This window comes from Liolophura sinensis, chromosome 10 (assembly GCF_032854445.1).
Source record: "Liolophura sinensis isolate JHLJ2023 chromosome 10, CUHK_Ljap_v2, whole genome shotgun sequence".
Lineage (NCBI taxonomy): Eukaryota > Metazoa > Mollusca > Polyplacophora > Chitonida > Chitonidae > Liolophura > Liolophura sinensis.
This window is the reverse complement of record NC_088304.1, coordinates 3107012-3132389: the sequence shown is the minus strand read 5'-3', so window position 1 is coordinate 3132389 and position 25378 is coordinate 3107012. Positions and strand designations below refer to the sequence as shown.

The 25378-nt window shown below is 38.9% G+C and overlaps 1 protein-coding gene across 1 annotated transcript; it reads right to left on the bottom strand.

The window, feature by feature from the left end:
* Positions 1 to 1610: 1610 nt before the first annotated feature.
* Positions 1611 to 25365, bottom strand: LOC135476801 (leucine-rich repeat and WD repeat-containing protein 1-like). The gene is made up of 17 exons (XM_064756933.1): positions 25301 to 25365; positions 23188 to 23282; positions 21666 to 21894; positions 20564 to 20686; positions 19905 to 20060; positions 18628 to 18882; positions 16507 to 16627; positions 16145 to 16251; positions 14655 to 14736; positions 13112 to 13234; positions 11023 to 11098; positions 9388 to 9522; positions 7088 to 7176; positions 5877 to 6035; positions 3664 to 3767; positions 2455 to 2517; positions 1611 to 1703 (listed from the first exon to the last, which is right to left on the bottom strand). The coding sequence occupies exons 2-17, from the start codon at positions 23265 to 23267 to the stop codon at positions 1611 to 1613; spliced, it is 1995 nt and encodes a 664-aa protein (XP_064613003.1). The 5' UTR covers positions 23268 to 23282; positions 25301 to 25365.
* Between the last annotated feature and the right edge of the window lie 13 nt (positions 25366 to 25378).

Genomic DNA, 25378 nt, shown 5'->3' with positions numbered 1-25378 from the left:
TAAATTTATTCTTAAACAATCTTCCAAACATAATATGTACAGAAGAATAAACAATTATGTTTCAAAACTTTAAACCAAAGAAACCATACATAACTGAATTACACATTGATAATACATATATCAAACTTTTTTGATGTCAATAACAACATTTAAAAGTATATTTCTTTAAAAATGTCTTGCATGATTTCAAGTTCTGAATAAAAACCAGCCTCGTTTGATTCCTCTTTTAAAGTAAGTTCTTTTCAAGGAATACAAGATGTCTCAAGACGTTATTTAACAAAAACAATATCTTCTTGTCTGAAAAACATTTATACCTTATTTCACTAAATCCAGATCTAATAGGTGCTCCTTATATAGTAATACTGACTTGTCACTAACTAGATAGCTCTCAACAAACATTAGCTCCCAGTTCTACCTGTGACTATTCCTGGTTGTACAGCCACATCCCCTTTACCAATCAGACTCCTAGTTAACACTTAAGCATGTAGACTATTAGAAGAAGAATTCATGCTTAGAATACAGCAATAAGAAGAGTTCCAATAACAAAAATACCAAAACAATGATACAGATACAAGGTCATGCCTGTAAACAACAAACAAATACCACTAGTATTTTATAAACCAATTTAAGTCAGAAAGAACATGGAATAACAATTCAACAGATTGTTCAGACGCCAGAATTTGGCACAAAAACTCCAATGCTAAAATTATTTGATGATTCTAAAAATACTGATGTTTAAAAAAAAACAACAAAACCCACAAATAATCTCTTGTACAGAACAAATGCTTCAATAATCACATTATTCAGCATCTCCAGAATGAAAAACACTCTTCTAGCCTCAAATACCCTTGTACTAACCCACATCACTGGGCAAGTACATTAAAATATATATAAAAAAAAACATTTCTGAATTCAAAGTAATGACAGATGATAGGCTTACTTAATTCAACATTTAGTTATGCTACTCAGAGGGCAGGAGAATAAGCCAAGTGGCAAAAAGTCTATCAGAGTTTCCCCTCATCACTGTCATGGTGAAATGCCACGATAACCATTTCTGTTATCATGCTGTTTGCTGGATGCCCGGTAACACTGGGTTGTTTGTGGCTTTGAAGGACATGAAGTTCACTGTACACAACTACAGCACTGGTTCTCCCAGACAGTCCTACAGAGTTATTCCCCTTTAGTCCTCAAAATGGATCTGCACAGGCAGGACATTTCTCCCAGTGAGAATTAGTCCTCACTGCAGGTGCACACAAATATTGAAAAAGAACTGGATCTATTTAACACGACTGTCCTTTCTCCCCATTTAGTTTTCACATCAACTATACAGGTAGGAGAGTTCTCTCTTGCAGAGTTATTCCCCTTTAGTCTCCAAAGCCGATACAATTATTGTAAGTGGGTTGGTTCTCTAGGTGTGACAGTGAGATTTCCTCCCGTTTGCTCCTCACAGCACCTGTATGCCATTATTGAAACAGTACTGGTATCTTTTAGCCCTCACTCTACTTCGACAATTATCAGAGCAGAAATGGTGCTCTACCCACAAGTTTCTTTCCTACTGATTTGTTATTTCTCTAGCATATCACAAGTTAGTGTTCCAGAGTTGTTCCCCTTTAGTCTCGGCTCCAGATGCAAACTATGTTGTTGTCTGTACCGGACACAAGGAATTGCCCATCTGCCCTCAAACTGCACATATTCACCACAACCTGCAAAAACATACATCAAGTCAGATATTTAATATCTATTTATTAATGTGTGAAAGTGTTCTAGTCCTGCAAAATCGCTTCATTTACAAGTCTGCTTTAGACAGGAGTAAACCAGATAGAAAAATAGGCAGTAAACAGCTTTATACAAGTTTGCACACAATAGTATGCAATTGTGCAAGTTTGTACACAATGGTATGCAATTATGCAAGTTTACACATCATGGTATGTAATCAAAGAAAATATACCCATATGTGCACGAAATGCAACTTCTTTCTGTAATTATATAAACATGTTTATAAAAAATCTTTTGTCTGATGAAGCAGGTTTATGAGTTGAGATAAATCGGAGTGTCGGGGATAAACCAACACAGTTTCTAAGACATCTGACAAATCTTCAGACTTGCAGCATCAATTAGAAGAACAAGATATGGATCTGAACATGCAACCTCATTGGTCAAGCACCTGTCAATCAAGTCAAGACCAACACCTCAAATGAATCAATCATCAAGGGTCTAATTCAGTTACTAAACAGAATTATTGCACTGGATATTTATTTACAACAAATTACATTCAACTGTTGACAGAATCAATCTCAGAATCATTCAACACAACTCTCTTGCAGAAAATTCAAAATAAGAATTTGAAAATTCATCTTTATTATAGTGCATCAAGAGATTCCTTACTTTCTGTCCGCATCTAAAAGAAATAACACAGTAAGACAGACAAATGCCTGAACACTGTTGTAAACTTACATCATCTTTCAGATCTGTTATTGGACAGTTTTTACTCGTAGACACTTCTGGCCACAGCAACTCCTGAAATGGTGTCAAAAAGAAAATGTGATAAGTAGCACAATCAGCAACTATACCACAACTTGAGGATGTCATCATTGTGTTAGTTAAAAAAAAAGAGCACCTGTTTGCTGTTTGAATGTTCGTATGACAAGTATCATGGTCAGTTTATAGAATAATATTTATTTATTTATTTGATTGGTGTTTTATTCTGTATTCAACAATATTTCACGCATACGACCGCAGCCACCATTATCGTGGGAGAAGAGGAATTTGAAGCAAGAGGCCTACGTATACAAGAAAGCCATGTGTATAACACCATTTCTCAGCTGATGTTTGACTTTGGCCCAAATCATATTGCCGCAATTTTCAATTTTCTGAGTATTCAGATCCAATGGAACTGATAAGCCACTGACACAATGGCTACTCACACAACTTTTCAGAATGCACAATTTGACAGTGTTGATCCAGTTTGTGATATTCATCTGATAAGATTATAAACATCATCCTTGTTTTCTGCGCCAACATTTTCAATTCAGGCTAAGTTGTTACTATCGTTTTCACAGGTGAGGCACTGAGGGGTTAACTGGAGAGTGGCTAGGGTAGAAAATTTGAATCTGTTTTAGGTGGATCATTACACTTCTCAGAGGCCCTCCCTGTTACATACTGTTTGAGTTAGTTATAATCTTTTGTTCACAAGCTAAAATGTGGACAGTAATCATTTAAAAATGCAGAAAAAGGGTTTAGATTGCTTGGCCTTTCTAAGGTACTGCTCTCTGGAAACAGAAAACTTGAGACATATTTGAAGTTAGGGAGGAACTCCCATTAACTTGGGCAAGAAGATTGGCCAATAACATCAGCTGAATCAGGATTGTCCACTCACGGGACTTTCACAATAGCAGGGTAGCCCTTTTTGTTTTATATATTTGTGGTTGTTCACAAATCTGATTTTCAACACACGAAATATACTTTTATAATAGTACATATATGCAAACTGCATTTATTGTTTTTTATTTGAAACCTACATGCACGCACAAGTATCTCAATGAGCATTTATAATGGCTTCAACCACAGCTTTCACTTCTACAGGTGGATCACCATTCCCAGGGCATTTCTACTAAAAAAAATTTTTGGGTGCCTGAGCCATTGATGTTAATTAACCAGACTCACCCTTGAAGACGACGCCACACCTTTTCTGAAACTCATCTTTTTCGCCATTTCCCGCAAATTATACATATACACTGAGCCATGGTCATCTCCCGCAACCAAAATACCTAAAATACATTCAACATTATACATTACATCTTGTGTGATGTAAATTATTTATTCACTTATTTCATTTGACTTTTATTTGTTTACTTGATTTTACTTATTTGATTGGTGTTTTACGCCGTGCTCAAGAATATTTCACTCATACGAGGCCAGCATTATGGTGGGAGGAAACAAGGCAGAGCCCGAGGAAAACCCAAGACCATCCTCTGGTCGCCCTCCCACCTACGGCAGGGGAGCGAGCTGGAATGAGTTGGATTTGAACTCACAGCAACCACATTGGCGAGAGGCTCCTGGGTCATTGCCCCACGCTAACTACCTCAGGCCCAACTGGACTTACATTCCGTACTACACAAATACTGGAAACTGTCACCTTTTCAACTAATACCTGACAACCCTTTCGCCTTTCAGATGAAGCCGAACAAATCTGATTCAAAGGCGCAACCTTATTGGTCAAAGGCCAGTCGTCTCTAATGAGAACACAATCCTGAGAGCTAGCCCTGTGTGAAACAAACCTCTTGTCCCTGTTACATCAAAACTGATTGTGGTGCAATGTCCACAATGTTACAATGTACTGGTTTTTATTCTAACATCGGTCCGTTTTTTATGTGATGTCATAATGATGAGCTGGGAAGAGAATGTCTGACGTCGATAGACCTTTCCGAACTGTCTATCAAGAACACGCAATTAACCAATAATAATCAGTACTGTTGCAAATAGGTCACCTGGATGACCGACACATTGGTTGCAAATATTCAAACTTTCTGTGATGTCATTCGTCACAACTGCTTTCACCAGGAATGGAATGAAAAGTAACTTTGTCAGGGGAAGGGTTGGTGGGACATCCAATGTGTTGGATCCATCCAAATATGGTGCCAAGCTACTGCCAGGCATTTGGGATGGTCCCCATTAATCAACTTATCATATCCCTAAACTCTAGATTTACCTTGTGAAGCTAGTGTGTTTCAGCTTGGACGATCATGTGAGGAACAGCTCATGGAAGTGTCCACTGAGGGCTGTTGATCCACTCTATGGGCCATTAATCACACGGTCCTCCATTAATCACACGGTCCTGCATTAATCACACGGTCCTGCATTAATCACACGGTCCTGCATTAATCACACGGTCCTGCATTAATCACACGGTCCTGCATTAATCACACGGTCCTCCATTAATCACACGGTCCTCCATTAATCACACGGTCCTGCATTAATCACACGGTCCTGCATTAATCACACGGTCCTGCATTAATCACACGGTCCTGCATTAATCACACGGTCCTGCATTAATCACACGGTCCTCCATTAATCACACGGTCCTGCATTAATCACACGGTCCTCCATTAATCACACGGTCCGCCATTAATCACACGGTCCTGCATTAATCACACGGTCCTGCATTAATCACAGTCCTCCATTAATCACACGGTCCTGCATTAATCACACGGTCCTCCATTAATCACACGGTCCTCCATTAATCACACGGTCCTGCATTAATCACACAGTCCTCCATTAATCACACGGTCCTCCATTAATCACACGGTCCTGCATTAATCACACGGTCCTCCATTAATCACACGGTCCTCCATTAATCACACGGTCCTGCATTAATCACACGGTCCTGCATTAATCACACGGTCCTCCATTAATCACACGGTCCTCCATTAATCACACGGTCCTCCATTAATCACACGGTCCTCCATATCGCAAACATAACAGGGAACCACTAAAACTCCTTCCTACTTGTAACAAGACAGTCCGAAGTTGTGAACTCCTTTGTTCTTTCCTTTATTACGTCACAATTATTGGTGTACATGCACTCATAACACATATATGAAGTAGTTTTGGTTAGAGAGTATCTCAGTCCATACTGGATATACAGCTCTGAATGAAATCCTCCCTGGCTTGTTCGTCAAATGATCCTCCAATCTCCAAAATATAATCCCAGACAGTGACCTTACCTTGTGTAGCTGATATGTTGATGTAAGCAGTTTTGGTTAGAGGGTACCTGATTCTACACAGCAGATCTACAGCCAGACACTGAACTCTTCCCAGGCCTATCTGCCCGATGTTCCCCCAATCCACAAAACATGATCCTCGAACTGTGGACTTACCTTGTGCTGCTGATATGTTGATGTAAGCAGTTTCGGTTAGAGGGTATCTCAGTCCACATAGTGGATCCACAGCTCTGATTGGACTCTTCCCTGGCTTGTCTGTCACATAATCCTCCAAACGCCACAAGCAGATCACAGACTGACCAACACATTTGGTTGCTATGGATGTATTGAAATTAAGATCTATTCACAATGCTGTCAAATCATTTCTAATGAGTCAACTAAATGCTTGAAATTTTTTTTTAGAAATTCTTCAGTTCAACATGTAGCAGTGTTAACCACCTAATCATTATTAAACACCTTCCACATCTGCGTATCTATCAACGTTGTGGCAATTGTGCTGCATATCTTTTATAATTCACATCACCATTATCAACGTTTATGCTGCATGTCAGCATTAACAACGGGACGTTACAAACAGGACGTTAACAACGGGACGTTACAAACAGGACGTTAACAACGGGACGTTACAAACAGGACGTTAACAACGGGACGTTACAAACAGGACGTCAACAACGGGACGTTACAAACAGGACGTCAACAACGGGACGTTACAAACAGGACGTCAACAACTGGACGTTACAAACTGGACGTTAACATCGGGACGTTACAAACAGGACGTCAACAACGGGACGTTACAAACAGGACGTTAACAACGGGACGTTACAAACAGGACGTCAACAACGGGACGTTACAAACAGGACGTTAACAACGGGACGTTACAAACTGGACGTTAACATCGGGACATCACCAACAGGTCACTCCATCATACTGCTCCCTGTACATATTCTTGCACCATTCATTAAAAAATTAGTACAAATTTGACTATCTTAAACTTAATTTTCATTTTCAGCGAGTGAAGTTTATTCCCTACTCAAATTGTTTGATGTATAATAAATAGACTACTGAATAAATTCGAGCTGATGTGGACTTCGCAAGGTCGATCAAACTTTGGCGTCATGCCAAAATAGAATTTCTCCACATCAGTAGGTACTGATTAAATAAACAATAATTCTTGCCCATACGTTTCAGTGAGCGTTTACTATAGCTGAAGAGCCCTAAATGACCTCTGACCCTAGAAAGTAGGTCAAACTTCACTCTTCCTTTATAAGCCAAGGTAACAATGTTCACCAAATCTTACAAACGTACAAGAATCTGTACTTAATAATTTTTGCTTACGGACAGTCAGATAATCACTGAAAGTCACCCACCTATAATGTCATTAGGCAGCATGGTTAATCCATCAACCTGACTGTTTCTGTTATCGCTGTCAGGTAGGCAGAACTGTAGAGTAGGCTCACTGTGGGAAGAAAAGACAGATGTGTTTACAATAAACAGAAACCAGGCAGACAAACAGTCAGACATCAGCACCTAGGACAATTGTTCCAATTATGACTACTGTATTTTACTTAAAATTTCATCAAAATGTGCTCATTTTTGTCTGATTGTGGGAGTTCTATCAATCTGAGAAAAGTTAGTCTGGTAGGTTGGATGACATTCTACTGGAAATGTTAAAAAACCAAATGTAATATTTCATGGCATTTCTTTGCCACTAAAACACACTATAATAGGAGGAAGAATTTTTAGGGCAAAATAGTTAAGTGATGAAAACAAATTGTTATTAAACTGATCTATTTATTTATATATTTGATTGGTGTTTTACGCCGTACTCAAGAATATTTCACTTATGCAACGGCGGCCAGCATTATGGTGAGAGGAAACCAGGCAGAGCCTGGGGGAAACCCACGACCATCCATAGGTTGCTGCCAGACCTTCCCCACGTACGGGTCATTAAACTGAAGCATTATTAATATGTTCCTTATACATCACCTGAATGAACCTCCACAATTGGCCACTACTAGGTCTTTACTGGGATTAAGGCAGAATTTTTTTTTTTATTTTCTCACAATGATAATTTCTTCAAAATTTTTTGAAGGATTAGTGTCCAGATTAACTATTTATTCATAATTACCTACTGATGTACACATTGTTAAATTGGGTGTAAAAAATACCGGAAAAAAGTACATACGATAGATAGTAGATCTCTGTACACTAACACTGATGTCCACATCGTGCGTGTATTTATATTGTACACGACTATAGGCCCCTACGATAGATAGTAAATCTCTGTACACTAACAATGATGTCCACATCGTGCGTGTATTTATATTGTACATGACTATAGGCCCCTACGATAGATAGTAAATCTCTGTACACTAACACTGATGTCCACATGGAGTGTGTATTTATATTGTACATGACTAGAGGCCCCTTTGATAGATAGTAAATCTCTGTACACTAACACTGATGTCCACATCACACATGTATTTATATTGTACACTACTATAGGCCCCCATGATAGATAGTAAATCTCTGCACACTAACACTGATGTCCACATGGAGTGTGTATTTATATTGTACACGACTACATAGGCCCCTATGATAGATAGTAAATCTCTGTACACTAACGCTGATGTCCACATCATACGTGTATTTATATTGTACACTACTATAGGCCCCATGATAGATAGTAAATCTCTGTACACTAACACTGACGTCCACATCGCGCGTGTATTTATATTGTACACTACTATAGGCCCCTATGATAGATAGTAAATCTCTGTACACTAGCGCTGATGTCCACATCGTGCGTGTATTTATATTGTACACGACTACATAGGCCCCTATGATAGATAGTAAATCTCTGTACACTAACGCTGATGTCCACATCGCGCGTGTATTTATATTGTACACTACTATAGGCCCCTATGGGCACAGGCTATTCAGAATGCCGACGACAACAACATGTACACCGGTAGTTGTCATCGCATGTAGGCCCTAGGTAGGAATTTAGAATTCCTTGGGAAATAGAATGATATTTATTGTGAGCGAGTGGGAGAGAATAGTAAATAAATATTAAATCTTAAGATAAACGTGAAATGTGTAACACAGGGTAAGGCTATAGTTTACCAATCCTTATTGTCAGTGTGGTTGGAAATGCCTGGACAAAGATCAAATTCAACGTCTGAAAACACGGAATCTGTAGTCTGCCCACAGATGTGAATGTCACAAATCGAAACTTTAATGTCGTCCACTTTAAGTTCAAATTGATAATGTAGTATATTTGCCTCTGTGTATACAGAATCCATCTCGAAAATGACATCGTGTTAACGCGAATCCCCAGGTTATTTAGGCCAGCTAGGCTTGGTTTAGCCATCTATGATGTCACCCGCTGAGCAGTACTGGGTGGCTGGCTGGAGGTCAGCTAGGGCTGTAAATCTATTGTTTTTGGTGGATTTAAAGCCATTATTACATTGCTCAGAGGCCCTCAGAGTAACAGTTTAAACAGGTTATAATCTTTATAATTAGAATCAGTAGCACAATCGGGACACTAATCCTTCAACTTTTTCTGATCCGTCAGGTTACACCCAATGATGAATTTTTCAAGGATGGCTTTGTGGAGACGTTTGAGATCTTAATACCAAAAATGTGTTTCTTGAAAAGCACATACCGTTTTGTGTTTTTGTAACTGCTGAGATTCCATCCGTAACATCCGTCCTCACAGCCGACCACAAGCCAGTTGAGACGGGAGCTGTACACCATGTTCAGAACTCCAGTGCCTGGGCACTGCAGACGCAGAAGCTGACTGGAGGGAGACGGATTACCAGACAGGATATAAACAGAGATATTTATAAGTACAACAATTCAACTACATATACTACGTGTTTATTCAAGCAAATTCTGAGAGCACTATTCTGTGTGGAGTGATAAATTATACTTTCTGTCAAGTCCTGAAATTGGCGAATCTAACCAATGCAGTTTCGTCTCCAAAATCAAATTAAAACCACGTATAACTTGTACTGAATGCTGCTCTATAACATGCAAAAAGGTTGAGGAATTAAGGTACACAAACTTAGCCTATTTCGTCAACCTTCTAGCCAGTTCACCTGGTGTTGTTTGAAGCACATTTTGAGGGCATTTCACTAACTGGACTGAAAAAACTATATTTCCTGGGAAGTCCAGATGTTGGCAAAGCCACCAAAATATTAATTATCTAAAAATTAATGAAGATAAATTGCACTTGAGCTTGCAAAGAAAGTTGAACAAACAGGGAACATAAATCTTCTACCCCAGGATCAAAATTTTTCCCATCGAGTTCCATTAATTCCGGAACCGTAGATCCAGGATCAATCCTGGATTGAGTCACACCTAAGACCTTAAAAGAGGAAGTTGCAACTTCCTCGCTTGTAGTTCAGCATGATAGTGCAACAACGGACTGACCCGTATCAGTATAAAATGGCTTGGGCGGTGCAGCTTACTTGCCTTCAGTAAGGCGTCTCAGTGAAGCAGTACTAGATAAAAGAGCGATGGAAATCCGTCCTGCAACAAGGAGGCACATTACATGCACTCTAAGGTTTCCTTTGTCGTCATATGACTGAAAAATTGGTAAGTATGACATTAAACCCCAAGCACTAACTCACTCACTCAAGTTCCATTAACATAAGCATTTATCTTCCTCTTCTATCTTGTCCTTTTGTAAATGTGCATAGTCTTTTCAAAAATAAACTCTGCCTTCCATGACGGAATACAAAGGCTAGTAGCCTAAGAATACAGTAAAGTAAATATCTTATTATACATCATTACCATAATTGTACCTAAATTTCATGACACCTAATCAGCTCATTTCAGTCATTACGCATGTAATTAGGACATGAATACCCTACACAACCTAAAACTTCGTCCATGACTAATTTGCTCATTTTTTCATATTCTTGGAGTTTCAATGATTTTAGAGAGGTGCTTTGAGAGGTGTTTGGAAGGTAGGATGATATCCTAGTGGGAAAACTTTAATTTTAGTACCAGAAGTAATATCTAATGACATTTTATTTGCCTCCAAATAATCTATTTTGTGGTTGAATTTTTAAGTCATTTAGGGTACTCAGTTTTATTTTTTATTAGAATGTTAGTCCATCCAACGTAAAAATGCACATATCTTCACTTCTCTGAAAAACTGAAAGACAACTTTCCTGTCCTAAAAATGAGAAGAATTACAGAATTCACACACAGAAAGTCTACTTGCCTCTTTAGAAACCTGTACTTTACCTGTTTCTTATTTCACCTGTATCTTATTTTACCTGTATCTTACCTGTATTTTGTGGAATAATTCACAGGGTCAGGTACTCCAATATCCCACAAGGTTATCCTATTGTCATCAGAGCCACCTGAAACCATTAAATATTCGTCATATTATATATGAATACTAATATGTAAGTCAATATTTGTCAATGTATTAAGGTGAACGTATCTTAACACGATGAATTCCTTTACATTTTTGCATATGAAAGATCAACTTTCAGTGCAATTTATGCATATTTATAATTAGATTTTGGAGACAAAACTACTTTGGATGGATTGGCCAATTTCAGGGCTTCACGAAAAGTATAATTTTATCGGTCTACACAGAATAACGCCTTTTGAATATGCTTAAATAAACACTTTTAAAACATGCAGAAAGGTTGATGCATTCAGTACATCTGACCTTGACATTGCCAAATCTAGCAGGTTTGCCCCACTGTGATCACAGCTGCTGTCCTGCATCACTAAAGATACCAAAATTGACAAGATTACCAATGAGGTAATATTTCTGATTCAAGACCTGCTGCAGCTTCATGCCAGGGGTCTGGTCGTCCACCAATCAACAATCACTTATGAAGCTTGCTCCAACGGGATCAGAGGAAAAACTATTTTGTATTATATATTATAAAAAAAACAAAAGTGTAAAAAAAATGCTTTTATATTTTTCAGAAAGTTTCTGCTGCTAAACCCTGAGAATAACACACTGGTAAGATTCTTGACAATTCCTTGTCTGAATGAGAGACTACATGTAAATGATTTACAGAGCCAGAGACTAAATGACTTACAGAGCTAGAGACTAAATGACCTACAGAATCAGAGACCAAATGACTTACACAATCAGAGACTAAATGCCTTACAGAGCTAGAGACTAAATGACCTACAGAATCAGAGACCAAATGACTTACACAATCAGAGACTAAATGCCTTACAGAGCTAGAGACTAAATGACTTACAGAATCAGAGACCAAATGACTTACACAATCAGAGACTAAATGACTTACAGAGCTAGAGACTAAATGACCTACAGAATCAGAGACCAAATGACTTACACAATCAGAGACTAAATGACTTACACAATCAGAGACCAAATGACTTACACAATCAGAGACTAAATGACTTACAGAGCTAGAGACTAAATGACTTACAGAATCAGAGACCAAATGACTTACACAATCAGAGACTAAATGACTTAGAGCCAGAGACTAAATGACTTACAGAGCTAGAGACTAAATGACTTACACAATCAGAGACTAAATGACTTACAGAGCCAGAGACTAAATGACTTACAGAGGCAGAGACTAAATGACTTAGAGCCAGAGACTAAATGACTTACAGAGCTAGAGACTAAATGACTTACACAATCAGAGACTAAATGACTTACACAATCAGAGACTAAATGACTTACAGAGCCAGAGACTAAATGACTTACAGAGGCAGAGACTAAATGACTTAGAGCCAGAGACTAAATGACTTACACAATCAGAGACTAAATGACTTACAGAGCTAGAGACTAAATGACTTACACAATCAGAGACTAAATGACTTACAGAGCTAGAGACTAAATGACTTACACAATCAGAGACTAAATGACTTACAGAGCTAGAGACTAAATGACTTACACAATCAGAGACTAAATGACTTACACAATCAGAGACTAAATGACTTACAGAGCCAGAGACTGAATGCCTTACAGAGCCAGAGACTAAATGACTTACACAATCAGAGACTAAATGACTTACAGAGCTAGAGACTAAATGACTTACACAATCAGAGACTAAATGACTTACAGAGCCAGAGACTAAATGACTTACAGAGCCAGAGACTAAATGACTTACACAATCAGAGACTAAATGACTTACACAATCAGAGACTAAATGACTTACACAATCAGAGACTAAATGACTTACAGAATCAGAGACCAAATGACTTACACAATCAGAGACTAAATGACTTACACAATCAGAGACTAAATGACTTACAGAGCTAGAGACTAAATGACTTACACAATCAGAGACTAAATGACTTACAGAGCTAGAGACTAAATGACTTACACAATCAGAGACTAAATGACTTACAGAGCTAGAGACTAAATGACTTACAGAAGAGATGAGTAGGTTTCTCAGGATGAAACAGAAGGCTCTGTATGGCTTTGTTGTGTCCTTTCAGAGCTGCGTAGACAACCAGCTGGCTGGGGTGCATCAGCTTGATTACCTCCCCTTCTCCTGAAATGGCAGCAATAATTAGGCATGAGAATGGTGAATGGAAAAAAAGTCTGAAAATATTTTATATTCCCACTGGAACGAGCACCGCTCACGCTGGTCGTTTTGATTATGGTAGGATGCGCTGAAACAGCATTTCAGAGGGAATATCTTGTTGTTCACTTTGGTGCATTGTGTGAAGAAAGCCAGTGAAATTTCATTCTGAAAAACAGATTATAAAAATTTTATCTAAAAAAAAAAGTTCAATGCAGTATCCATTTTGAAATAACTTACTTTGATGATGTCGTTGTTGCAACACATTATTTAGTTCACCCAATGTTTGAGAAGTAAGATAAAAAACCAACCAAAGACAAACCAAAAAGCATTGCCAACAAAACAACTTGCATTTGGTCCATTAACTTATGTGTTTTCGTGTGTGCATGTCTTCCACGATAGTCCTTGCTCCCCTGCTCCCGTAATTGATCAGATAAGATCAGAACAGACAGTGCACGTGACTTTACCAGGCACATCAACTTTTCTCATGTCCACTTCCAGCGCTTTTCCAGCAAAGCCCAATAGTGAGCGATGCAGTCTTTTCCAGCAAAGTCCTATAGTGAGCGATGCTGTCTTTTCCAGCAAAGCCCACTTGAAGCAATTTTTAATCCCTGCCTCTTTATCTCTCAAACGAGCATGGTTTTTCGCCTTTCTTGTTGAGAAAATTTGCCATTCGGATGTGCATGTGTAGCTACCGTAGCAAGTTGCTGCAAAGCATATATGCCAAAGTACATAAATTATAGCTGTAAAAGCTTTCACCATCATTTCAAGGCTACTCAGTAACGCCCACAATAGAGTCTTGTTACTGGTGATATAGAGGGATATACATATCCCTCTATCCAGGTAAAGAAGCCTTACGTGGAAGGAGGTAGTAAAACGTTACTGGATCAAGGCCTTTGCCCCCTTCTGTCTACTCAGGCTGTTTTGCAGGCAGTTAAAAAAGTAACATCCTACAAAAATTTTTATTACAAATTTAAACCAAGTCCAAGAGTCATATTTTTTCGCTGGCAAAAGTTGGAAATCCACAAATTCGCCGAAAATTCGCATCCCTGAATAATGTGACAATTTACCATATTTTTCACAAGCAGTAGTACCAGAGAACAAGATGACTATCTGAACACAAAGTCGGGGACTAGATTCAGCAGAAACAGAATATCTGGCTAATATTTATCAATTCACATGTTATTAGGGGTTGTTTTCCAATCAGCTTACCTTCTGTACTTATTTACTTATTTACTAATCAAGGAGATACTTGCATATAATAATATTACCATGTCAAACACCAGTTTTTCTTCTTTCTGCTTGACAGGTTTGTTGTCACATCTTGATGACAAGTCATTTAGGTCAATGCGATTATGCCCAAATATAAAACCACCACTGCATGCCATACCTGCAACTGCCAATAAAGTTGTTGGGAAGGTGGCATCCTTGGTTTCCATAGTAACCATCGTCCAGGCCAGGCAGTAGAAGGACTGTGTGGAGAACAGCAGGTGGACTAAACTCAGTGAAACAGTTTAAGCTGCAATTCAACTTACTTTAACGCGCCATGAAGGCATTTTAATAAAATCAGATAATATCTCCAGCAGTTATAAGATGGACTGGCCCATATTAATATTCTTCATTTTCAGACAAAAAATATTTTAAAAAAAATATGAGACACTTAACAGATATCTGGTCTTAGTTTTCCACACTCCACTATACATGTATACCCCCTGACACAAACTTTCTTCTGCAGAACTTCATAAATGTACAGCAACTATAGATGAAATCTATGGTCTACAAAGAAAATATATATTTAATAAATATGAAACTATGCTGAAAGGCAATTTTCATTGCTTCACAAAACTGCAAAAATGTCTATCTGGGAGAGCAATCAACTATAAAACTATCTGTCTGTAAAAACTTCCTGACACAACTGTCACAAAGGATGAACCCAAATTCTGTATTACCATGATCTTTACCTCTGTTTTAAAACACAATCACAAGTCTTATCACTTTGTAACATTGCCTACTTCATCATCACTCTTCTATATAACATCTCATCACTTTGTAACATTGCCTACCTCATCATCACTCTTCTATATAACATCTCATCACTTTGTAACATTGCCTACTTCACCATCACTCTTCTATATAACATCTCAGCACTTTGTAACATTGCCTATCTCATCATCACTCTTCTATATAACATCTCATCACTTTGTAACATTGCTTACCTCACCATCACTCTTCTATATAACATCTCATCCCTTTATAACATTGCCTATCTCATCATCACTCTTCTATATAACATCTCATCACTTTGTAACAGTGCCTACCTCACCATCACTCTTCTATATAACATCTCATCACTTTGTAACAGTACCTATCTCATCATCACTCTTCTATATAACATCTCATCACTTTGTAACAGTGCCTATCTCATCATCACTCTTCTATATAACATCTCATCACTTTGTAACAGTGCCTATCTCATCATCACTCTTCTATATAACATCTCATCACTTTGAACCATTTCCTACCTCATCATCACTCTTCTATATAACATCTCATCACTTTGTAACATTGCCTACCTCACCATCACTCTTCTATATAACATCTCATCACTTTGTAACAGTGCCTATCTCATCATCACTCTTCTATATAACATCTCATCACTTTGTAACAGTGCCTATCTCATCATCACTCTTCTATATAACATCTCATCACTTTGAAACATTTCCTACCTCATTATCACTCTTTTATATAACATCTCATCACTCTGTAACAGTGCCTATCTCATCATCACTCATCTGTATATTGCCTTATCACTGCATAACGTTGTCTACCTTATCATCACAATCACCGTGGTGTGCCTCATCACTTTGTAACATTGCCTACCTCATCATCACAGTCATCTTTGTAGCGCCTCATCACTTTGCCAGTTTTACAGTCCAGTAAACAAACAATCAGCCCTCCACATGTGCCCACTGTGTCAGTCTGTTTTCCTGCAAACAAAAAGCTAATCATTCACACACAGACTCAGATACTACACTTCTGATATATTTAAAATGGCTGAAAAAACATCTTCTTTCTTAAGATTCCTTAAGATAAACCAGAGGCACTTGAATGAACGTGGTCAGCACCTCAACTTGTTGTTCTTAAAACCTGAGAGGAAAAGGACAAAAAAAAAAAAAAAAAACAGAACAGAACAGGCAATAAAATCGATGAGAAAAAGGGCGTAAAAGTTCAATCAGACAAACCTGGATTTTTGGTGTCAGGCTCAAAAGCACACTGCCACACTTTTGTCTCCTGATCATTAGCGTTGTTGTTGTACGAGTGACAGCGCACAAAATGGAGAGGGCTGAAATCTGGGACTGCCGGCTACAAAACAATTCAGTGACTTATGTATACAGGTATTTATGGATGTTCTGGGCCAGACTTATTAACACAAGGCTTCATCGTGACTGTGATGAAATATGAAACCTGAATTCTCGGAGTGGAGGTAAACGACCTGAGCTTAGAGGAAACAGTTCAGAACTTGAAGGGAAAATGACCAAGGCTTAGAAGAAACAGACAAGAGCATGAAGGAAACCAACTAAAGCTTGAGGAAAATAAACAGATCCATGAGAGAGCTGACTACAGCTCATACCAAATTGACAACACCTTCAAGGAGCATGGAAAAAATCAGCATGATTATATTTTTGACAAAATGCCTTGGCATCATTGCTGATTAAGTCGTACACATTTACGGTAAATGACCTAAAGTTTCGCACTGGGACTTGGAAAGTGTATCCCAGGATTCCCTGCGTTGACTGTGGTTCTTACTGACTGGTGGCCGCACGAGAGCATCGGCTTTGGTCAGGGGATTACATGGACAGTCCCCGAATGTAATGATCAAGCTCACACTTCACTGAGCAGTCAGTCTATGCTCCTGCAACCAACAGTTCATGTTTTCCTCAGTTTTAATCATAATGAATTTAGTACATACAGGTTTACTTCACAAAAGGTGCACCTTGATTGTTTTATGATCACCATTTTATGACGAAAGTGGAATTTGGGAGAAAACTCTCTGGAGATTGATGAATGTAAGCATGACCACCCAGTACCTTTGCACATGTGGAGTGGCATGTCAGATATCCGTCAATATGCATGCAGAGCTTTTTATGTTAAAGCTATAATAGAACTTAGTACCAGACTAATCCTTACTTGCCAGTTACCAGCAGATGATCACTCAAACTGCGTTTAAAGCGACAACTTGGCAACAATCACAGGGCTCCAAATATCCACATGTCTATTATACTTGTTGATTGCGTGATTTTGGCCGAAGAAAGGCGACACCTGAGCATATCTACATACTGGTAATAATAAAACATGCACTTTATTTTGATATATGGCCAGTCAGTGTTGTGCAAATGTCTAACATCTCAACAACATACACATATCCTGTCTGACTCCCGATATGCCGGACTCACACACAGTGCTACCGAAAAGGGGCCCAGGTTAATTTGGTAGTTTTCTGACACGGTGTTTTCTGTGTTAATGGGGTGTATTCGATTTCAAAACGCAGGGAAGGTAAACCTTCTGCAATAGGAGGACAGTTCCAATTGTAACACCAACAAAATGTGCGTGTATACTGACATACTAAACTGGAATTACATGGCTACATGGACACATGGATGATATATTTCTCAGTGAAATTCGTTTTTAGCTGAAATACATTTGTACACATATTGGTTGCATGATGAGGGCTCTCAGCAGACACCCGTTCACCAGATAATGGTGTGAGGTGACTTCCACGTAGGTCTAGTTCAAATAATCGGTATGCCTGCAGCGTACATTGTGCATGTACATTCCTTGTTTGGCATGGTCATGCTTTCAAACAGTGTTCGGAATTTAAAAGTTTGTAATAGACATCACCTGTTCTAATACTTTCTTCAGTATCATTCATGTGTATATTTACAGTCGGGAGACCTGCACACCTCACTGTCAGTGACTTGACCACATACAGCGAGGATTAGCAGCCAGAGCTGTCAAGTGCCGTGCAGGGTAATGGAACGGGCGGGGGTGGGCTAATCATTGTCTTCTGTCATCTTGACACCAACTCAGAGCATGTGACAGTAACTCACGTGCGAAACTTAAGGTCATTTACCATTGTCACACCTTACATGGCTTCTTTTTACCTGATCAATAACAGCAGCAGAAATTCCCCAGAAATAACACATTACTAATCTTAAATAACACCTAGACAACACAAATCCTATCTTGACACATTTTCTTGACAGTTCACGCAAAACCTCGAACAAGACAAAAATGTTTCCCTTCCACTACCTCCAATATGGTATTTTACGCCATTCTCAAGAATATTTCCAGATATCACACACCAGTGTAAATGAATCTCTTGGAATGGGCTTGGACTTTGGTTTGATGACTGTGAAACCTTTGTCTTTCCTTTTTGTTGACATTTTCTTCTGTTTGTTATCTTTCTCCTTCTTATTTCTGGAAACTTTAGCAGGAACTGACAGGATATTGTCTTCTGGAATTGCCTCCAATTTTCGTTTCCGCACTCGTTTTGGTACTTGAACATTACTGTTTGCGTCCCCAATTTTCCCGATCACCTCCTGAGCCATGGATTTCAGCTGAAAAATACAGGCAAAAAAAAAAAAGTTTTTTGGAGGAAACCAAGCTGAGCCTGAAAAAAACAACAATGAGTCTGGAGGAAACTAAGCCGAGTCTGAAAGAAACCCAGCTGTCTGAACGAAATTAAGTGAAGTCAGGAGGAAACCAAGCTGAGTCTGGAGGAAACCAAGCACTCAGGTGAAATCCAGGCTCAAATCCAAGTACAGTCTGGATGAAACCAGGTAGATTTTGAATGTAATCAAGCAGAGGCTGGAGGAAACCAAGCCCAGGTGAAATCCAGCCTCAAATCCAAGCAAAATCTGGATGAAACCAGTTAGATTCTGAATGTAATCAAGCAGAGGCTGGAGGAAACCAAGCAGAGGCTAAACTAAAGGAAACCACCATGCAATGAAAGACACCTGAGAGAACTTATCACATAATAACCTTGCTTGATTGATTGATTGGTGCTATGCCCTGGGAGTTTTCACTTATATGAAGGAAGTCAGGTTTATGGATGCAGGTAACAAGAATGTCCAGAATAAACCACTGACCTTCAGCATGTACCTGGCAAAAATTGCCGCTTAAAGCTGCAGCCGAATAATCCATCACACCGCTGAGTCAGTGAGAGCCACAGAGTCCCTTTACTGAGTTATTGTACTGGTGTGTGTGTATAACTGTACTCACGTTTGTCTTATTTATTTATTCACTTCATTAGTGTTTTACATGGTACAGATAAATATTTCTCTTATATGACAGCAACCAATATTCTGGTGGGAGGAAACCGGGCAGAGCCTTGGGAGAGACGCACGACTATCCACAACTTTCAGACGGAATTTTTCTGGATGTCACCAGAGAGAATGATTGTTTTACCTTTCCAGCCCTAATATGGGTAGAGGAATCTTGAGTGCACAGAATAAACCAATGGCTACAGGCAAATAACTCAAGAACTTTCATACTTGTGTTACGGATCAAAAAATTTCAACTCTTGAATTAAAAGGTGGTAAAGTAAATGACTTAGCTAATGACAGTGAACTTTTCTTACCAGAAATTTATAAAATTTAAAAAGTGTATTGTCATCACAGAAATTCTGTTTGAGGAGAACCTTTCTAAATTCGTGCAAAAGTTCAACTTTCTCTTCATCTGTAAAGGCCTTCCCTATGACTCTCTCCTTGAACACGGCATCCCACACCCCCAGCACCTGAAACAAAACATTCTTTTTGATCATCTAAGTTTACACAAGAGTAAAACTAATTACACTAATTCTACAATCTTTTCAAAAACTTGTCACCTGTTTTTTGAAACATTCTGAGAAAATTATGCTGCAACAAGAAACAATTAGCACACTTTTATAAAGCTTCTATTTTCAGTGACAAAGAAATCATTTATAGTGTAAATTTTACAATAATTATACGCATAAATTCCAATGAAGAAAGTGCTTCAGAAGTTGAAAAGATTGATTTGCAGCAAGTAACAACAGGCTGAGAGGATTACTCTGCATGTTCTGCCAGTAAACATCATCTGAGCAAGTAAAATCTGCAAATGAACAGACCAGCTGGGCTTCTTGAAGCATATTGAGTACCCTTGTAGTTTTATGAACATTCACACAAAGAAAATAATTATACATTTTCTAAGATGGTTCAACAAGATTTTAATACCGAGCATTTCTCATTAATTCCTACAGAAAAAGGCTTCTTTTCAAACCTTAAATTTCAAATTTTCACTGATGGACTCCACAACATTCTGCAGTGACACCACGCTTCTGGAGACAAGATCTCCAGTGACCAGAGACGGACAGACATAGGCCGCGATGTACAAATCTGCTGACTGAAAAACAACATAAACGCTAAAGGATACGTGAAAAGGCACCCTAATACAAAGAAAATGGTTTTAAGAAAAGTACAGAAAGATATGGTAAAAAATGAGAATAAAATTTTCATTTTTAGACATATTTTATGTTTCTTAATAGCCCTTCTATTTTCTACGTATTTTTCATCTGTGATCAGAACATTCAGAAGACATTTAGTCTTACGGCATGTGTTGAGTGACCAGATCAGACTACAAGTAGAAAAAAGCTCCTGTGGGACTATTAATTTTGATCTATTTATTTATTTGATTGGTGTCTTACGCCGTACTCAAGAATATTTCCCTTACATGATTGTGGCCAGCACTTTGGGAAGAGGGAACCGGGCAGAGCGAGGGCGAAACCCACGACCATCCTCAGATTGCTGGCAGATTTTCCCATGTACTGCCAGAGAGGAACTATTGATTTTGACTCCTATGTTATCATCTGCATTTACATTATTGTGGGAGGAAACCCAGTGAAACCCATTACCATCCTCAGATTGCTGCAAGATCTTCCCATGTACTGACTCCTATGTTATCATCTGCATTTACATTTTTGTGGGAGGAAACCTGGTGAAACCCATTACCATCCTCAGATTGCTGCCAGATCTTCCCACATACTGACTCCTATGTTATCATCTTCATTTACATTATTGTGGGAGGAAACCTGGTGAAACCCATTACCATCCTCAGATTGCTGCCAGATCTTCCCACATACTGACTCCTATGTTATCATCTTCATTTACATTATTGTGGGAGGAAACCTGGTGAAACCCATTACCATCCTCAGATTGCTGCCAGATCTTCCCACATACTGACTCCTATGTTATCATCTTCATTTACATTATTGTGGGAGGAAACCTGGTGAAACCCATTACCATCCTCAGATTGCTGCCAGATCTTCCCACATACTGACTCCTATGTTATCATCTGCATTTACATTATTGGACAGGACTCTTACCTTTAACTGTTTGTTGTTCTTCAGATAAAGCGACTTTAAACGAGGAAACTGTGTGACAAAATCCACAGAACTCAGCTCGTTTTCTGCGAGGTCCAGAGAAGTCAGCTTGGGAAGAGTTAGCTCCCTTGGTAGGTCTGTGAGCTGGTTGTTGCTGAGGTCAAGTTCAGTCAGAGAGGTCAGCTTGTTGAAGAGTTCCACATCAATGCTGTGCAAATCCTGCCCTGAAAGACTATAACAACAGTGGTCTATGAGCTAATGACCACAGACCCAAATCCCGGCCTATCACCACACTGTCAAGGTTTGCACGCTACATCTTTTAGTCAATGCTTGACTGTTCAGGGAACTCGGATCCAGGGCATTAAGAGGAGCAAAGTATTCAAGTTACAAACTTCCCATGATGTCAACAGGTGACTGATCTGAACAAGTCATACACAACAAAACATACACGACTAAAAAGCACTTACCAAACAATTAAAATAGTAGGGGTGGGGGAAAAAGCCCTTAGGAGCCAGACTTTAAGGGGGTGTTAGTTCATGGTGAGCTGATGGGAAATCCACTGCCTACAGTACTACTGAGTCCGACACCAATTATAGCTGTCGTTTAATGGATATGGGGAGTTCACATAAGTGAGCTGGACAAGTCAGTAATCGTTCTGTCTACTGAATAAAAAACTCAATAACTGGTTATATCTATTGAATTTGGTTTTTTTTTTTTTTGAAAGAAATATTCAAAATTTTACATTAACTCAATGTGACCATGTCCAAAGTTCTGCGAAGCAACCTGTTTGCGTTATAGGTTATCGCCCTTTTACGGAAAACTTTCACGACCCTCTGCGGCTGATCAGATTTAAGAAAGCAACTTTTGGAAGCAGACATATGAAATCAAACATGACACATAGCAAGCTTCTTTTGTCTGTACCAAATAGGTCCTCACAAATAATTTGACCTACTTCGGCTTTCATTGTTCTGTTTTTCACATTAGAATAGCGCAATTGACTGCATGTGAGCGCATGCGGGCTGAATAGCTTCCTCCCCAACGTCACGTGGAGTTAATATCTTCAGCTACTTTCAAGGCAAGCACGCAATTTGTCTCCAGGTTTCATTTTCAGGAGTCTGAAGTTTGATAAATGGCTGACAGTAGCAAAACTAAAATCTTCTTTGGCAGATATGAACATTTACCAACAACACTGATTCGCTATCAAAGCGTCTTTTTTGTTCAAAGACTGAACACAGAGTTGTGTCCCAAACAGTTGAGAAAATATACATGATTTTCAGTTTTATCTTCATTCCTTTTTGGACCATTGATCATCGCCTCATTGGTAAAATACAAAATAAAATCAATGTCACCTTACTACTCATACCAGATGTAGCACTTCCACGTGCAGGCCTTCAGCATCGTTCAAGCTCAGTGGTCATCTTCCTGTGAGCTCATTCTCAACATCCAATGATAGGTGTATATCTGTTTTCATACAGTTTGATTTAATTGCTCAGTAATTTAATGTCATACTCAGGTCAGTACTTACTCCAAAGTCTGAATAGCCTTTAAGGACGATTTTCCCGCCAGCTTCAGGAGCTCTTTCTCTGTCAGTTCATCAGAAGACATGTTGTAATGGAGAACCTGTACAAGACACAAACACACAGAAATCTATCACTCTGTCTCTGGTGGTTCTTAACAATGTGATACACATTCAGAGCTGTTCATATCTCAACCTCACTACTGATTCTTGCAGCTGTCAAGCCAATAAGCAATATGCACAGGTATCTACAAGGAATAAATAGCAATCATATTGCCAGCAACATGAGGATGGTTGTGGGTTTCTTCCGGAGATAATTACTCTTTCCTGCCACCATAATGCTGGCCATCATTGTATTATAAGTGTAATATTCTTGAGTACAATGTCAACACCCAATCAAATAAATACTGTATTTCATCTCAATTTTATTACTTTTTAAGTGACATATTTCACTTGATTCCGACTGATTCATCCACTTTCTAGGGTCACTTCTAGGTTTTTGTACAGTTTAATTAACTTCTTATCAGAGAAACTTAAGTGTTGGCTACAAAACTATCGTTCTTAGGCCTCCATGTGCTTTTGTTAAATGAGCATTTTTACCAACCAATCTTTAGGTGAAATACAGTAAATAAAAGAAAGTTAACATTTTAAATGGAAGTAGATTTCACACAAGGAAATCAGAGGTGGGAGCAGATTCACAGGAGGAAACCAAGGGTAGGAGCAAGTTCACAGGAGGAAACCAGAGGTGGGAGCAGGTTCACAGGAGGAAAAAGGTGGGAGCAGGTTCGCACAAGGAAACCAAAGGTGGACACAGACAGGCTGGATTGCAACCTGGAAACCTGACAAAGCCATTTCATCTGACTGAGACAATGGCCCTACACTCGGACAAGCAGGAGAACTAGATGTGCTATTGTAATTACATTAAATGAAGTGTATATTCCACAATTTCTGGCATTTACATGATTTAATGACTGTACAAAAGGATTTTGACAAGAAGCAAAGACTTGTTTAGACTTCCTGATCATTAATTGAACCATGGATTCTTAAAAAAAAAAAATACTGCTCTCTAAACTCGATATTTCAAGTTGACCTTTGCTTCTGTTCACTGGAGGAATTCAGTCAACTTTATAGTCCGCTTGCCACCTTTCAGAACTACCTGCTAGGGTTTTTTAGTTAAGACAGCTAAGTATCAGAAACTAGGAATTGTTAATTTCATGTTGCTGTCATTGATGGTCATTAAACTGTTTGATGTTCATTGTGAAAAGCAGATTCTTAAATGAAATGACATCATACCCTTTACCACATTACCAAAAAACCACCTAAAATTCCCCAGAATTGTTGAAAATATAATTTAACTGGAAAAGTAAGCAATCAGGTACGATGTCTTGTGCTGCTAGTGTTTGGCTATGACAAACATCTCAGATGTTAAATAGCGCAGCGTAATGACCCAGGAGCTTCTCACCAACGTGGTCACTGTGAGTTCAAGTCCAGCTCATGCTGGTTTTCTTTCCAGCCATACATGGGAAAGTCTGCCACCAACCTGCAGATGGTCGACTCGTGGGTTTCCCCTAGGTTCTGCCCGGTTTCCTCCCACCATAATGCTGGTTGCCGTCGTATAAGTGAAATATTCTTGAGTACGGCGTAGAACACTAATCACATAAATAAATCTCAGATGTTAATTGTGAAAATTAGATTCTTCAATGAACTGATGTCACACTACGATTTCACAGCACCCATTTCTTTACTCTTTCCGAACGTTTTATTTAATTCAACTAGCTGACCGTGAACGGCATCTACATCTGTTCTTTTGCTTTACTCTTGTGAGGGTGGAGAATTGTAAAGTCATCATAAAGAAAAACATAACTGCAAACATTACAACTCCACTATGTTAATGTCTTTCCGCTCGTTCAACTTCCATCGAGGGTGGTGTCACGTGGTAAAGTGACGTTAGTTCACTGAAGAAGCAGCTTCTCACAATGAACATTTGAGAAGGAGCTGACTGACTGATAGGTCACCCTAGTCTTCACAACTGCCGATTCTTAATTGAAGGCTACCAGTGTTCTTTTGCAGACCGTGGTATATCCATCAGCCAGCTGCCGCTGTGTAACAATCAAATACTTACGCGATTTTCCTGACACCAGCAAATTATATTATCACTTCCCGCGGAAAATTGAACGTCCCTCACGCCGGAAGTACACGC

Bases quoted from the DNA above. Each gene is read 5' to 3' on its own strand.
- LOC135476801 (XM_064756933.1), bottom strand. From the start codon at position 23,267: ATGTCTTCTGATGAACTGACAGAGAAAGAGCTCCTGAAGCTGGCGGGA. The intron at 20,687-21,665 runs GTAAGAGTCCTG...GTTGTTTTTCAG, and splicing joins AGAACAACAAACAGTTAAAG to TCAGCAGATTTGTACATCGC. The intron at 7,177-9,387 runs GTATGTGCTTTT...TTCTTCCCACAG, and splicing joins AGTTACAAAAACACAAAACG to TGAGCCTACTCTACAGTTCT.